Below are 2,168 nucleotides of genomic sequence, written 5' to 3' on the forward strand. Positions count from 1 at the left end.
GGGCATTGCCTTAGAAGAACCTCGGCAACTATCTTAGTTGATAATGGTGGAGACATTACAACCCTAAAGCGACATGGTGGATGGAAATCTACCAGCGTCGCTGAAGGATACATTGAAGATTCTGTAAACAATAAGAAACAGATAGCGATGAAAATATTAAACCCATTAGAGTATAATGAACCAAGTACATCAAGCGAAACTGTAAATATTGATCCTGAAAATAATTTAATCGAAGACTTTTCTGTTAATAATGGTACAATTGTTAACACTGAAACTGAGAACCTTATTACAAGTAACGTATTCAACGACAGAACTGTAAACTTTGAAAAAAAGACAGCCAGCAGCGCTTTAAATATCAACAACTGTACCATACAAAATTGCACATTTAATATTCATGTTAATAAATAAAGTTTGATGATAGACATGTAGGTAATTTAGATGTTTATTCGTTTAATTCAAATTAAAGAAAAATAATTGTTACATTTGTTTTTTTATTCATGAATAAAGTGGTTAAAACTGTCATGTTTAATTAATCAATAAAATGTATAAAATGTATAAAATAAATAGTATTACCTACCTACTGATTTTATTTTGTGCTGAGATTGAACATCGCGTTATCCGCTATAAATTTTCAAAATTAGTAATTTTTTATATTCACGCTTGAAGAAAAAATAGTATATGTCACTCGGAGTGGAAGGCTCATTATGTGTTTTGCCCAATTTGCTCAGCCTCGGCTAACGCCTCGGCGAGCAAACTTTTGGGCTCAACACATAATGATCGCCTTCTACTCCTAGTAACATAATATACTATTATTTACATACTTGGACTTTAATAATGTATTATTGCGCCGTTCTGTTATTATTTGACCTGCCTTAGAGAATATACGTTCACTTGGAACAGATGTAGCCACGATGGATAAAAGTTTTTTTGCTAATATTGACAGGAATGACAGGGTATTTCGAGCGTGTGGTTGACTTTTGTGGGAAGTCGGCGTAGAAAAAAGTAACTTAGTAACGAATACAAAGTAACGAGTACTCAAGATAAAAGTAACGAATACTCCGAGTACTAAAAGGTAACTGTATTTTACATCACTGACGTCAATTGATGTAACCTTGGATAAGGGTTTATCTAATTAAAGGCAAAAATTATCTGAACTACGATACAAATATATTAACCATTAGAGGCAAAGACAAAATGAGACATATTAATAAAAACCTTGAAATTTCAACGCCACTAGATTTTCATTGGAAGCATTATATTTAAAAAAAAAATGAGTTGTTGCAGGCAATAATTATATTTTTTTATTCAAAAAAATGTATCAGTAAAATAAATTTAAAATAAGTATCTCTAAAATTATTCTAAAAAAAATATATAGCAATTTTTTGTTCTATTTTAAATAAGAAAAACATTGGTGTAAACTTTTAAATATCTGTTCCCATACGCTATTCAGATAAAAAAATAATTCCTTATTTTGAATTTATTTATTTTATATGTTACTTTCATTTTATAACTTACCCAGTATTGATCATTGTGATATAAAATCAAATTAATTTATTAATTCGCACAGAACTTTATCACTGTGTCTATTGTATGAAACAAAACTGGGAATGTAACAAAAATAGTGAAATAAACCTCTCAATTCAGAGTTCATATGAATCAAAGTTCAAGTCCATAATCACAAAAATTCCAGAATTACACCACCATAGATAAAAAACACTATAGATTGCAATTACTGCTTTCCAATAGTCAAATGGAGCGCTCCAGAAGTAGGTACTACTGAAGTACTTCGAATTCACTTTTCGTGTTCCAATAATAGGGAACACTTTACTTCTGAAGTGTTCTTTTTCGTTCCCTCCTCTCTCCTGGCCCCTCGAGCACCAACAATTATTGTAGAGCTCTATGCTGATATGCTCCAACCAAGGGTTTTGTTATTTAACTAAAAAGTTAGGTTAGTGGAACATAACTCTTTATGAGTTAGGGAAATCATTTTTGTTTTATGTATTTCGTATTTATTAAAGATTGCGAATTTGTAGAAAAGACTTTGTTGATTGCTCTTATTGATTATTACTTTTCATACATACGTACATACATACATATGGACATATACTCTTAATCTTAAAAAGTTCTTTCCAGCAGCAAATTAAAAACCGTCAGGAAACTGTATTGAA

The 2,168-nt window shown here is 30.6% G+C and overlaps 1 protein-coding gene across 1 annotated transcript in view; it reads right to left on the bottom strand.

The window, feature by feature from the left end:
• LOC108913909 (hydroxysteroid dehydrogenase-like protein 2) overlaps window positions 1–1,666 on the bottom strand; it is a 27,233-nt gene extending 25,567 nt beyond the window's left edge. The window contains exon 1 of the mRNA XM_018719562.2: window positions 1,516–1,666. Coding sequence (XP_018575078.1) covers window positions 1,516–1,529 — 14 coding nt within the window. The 5' untranslated portion in view covers window positions 1,530–1,666. The remainder of the gene's footprint in view (window positions 1–1,515) is intronic.
• Between the last annotated feature and the right edge of the window lie 502 nt (window positions 1,667–2,168).

This window comes from Anoplophora glabripennis, unplaced genomic scaffold (genome assembly GCF_000390285.2).
Source record: "Anoplophora glabripennis isolate ALB-LARVAE unplaced genomic scaffold, Agla_2.0 scaffold1183, whole genome shotgun sequence".
Classification (NCBI taxonomy): Eukaryota; Metazoa; Arthropoda; class Insecta; order Coleoptera; family Cerambycidae; genus Anoplophora; species Anoplophora glabripennis.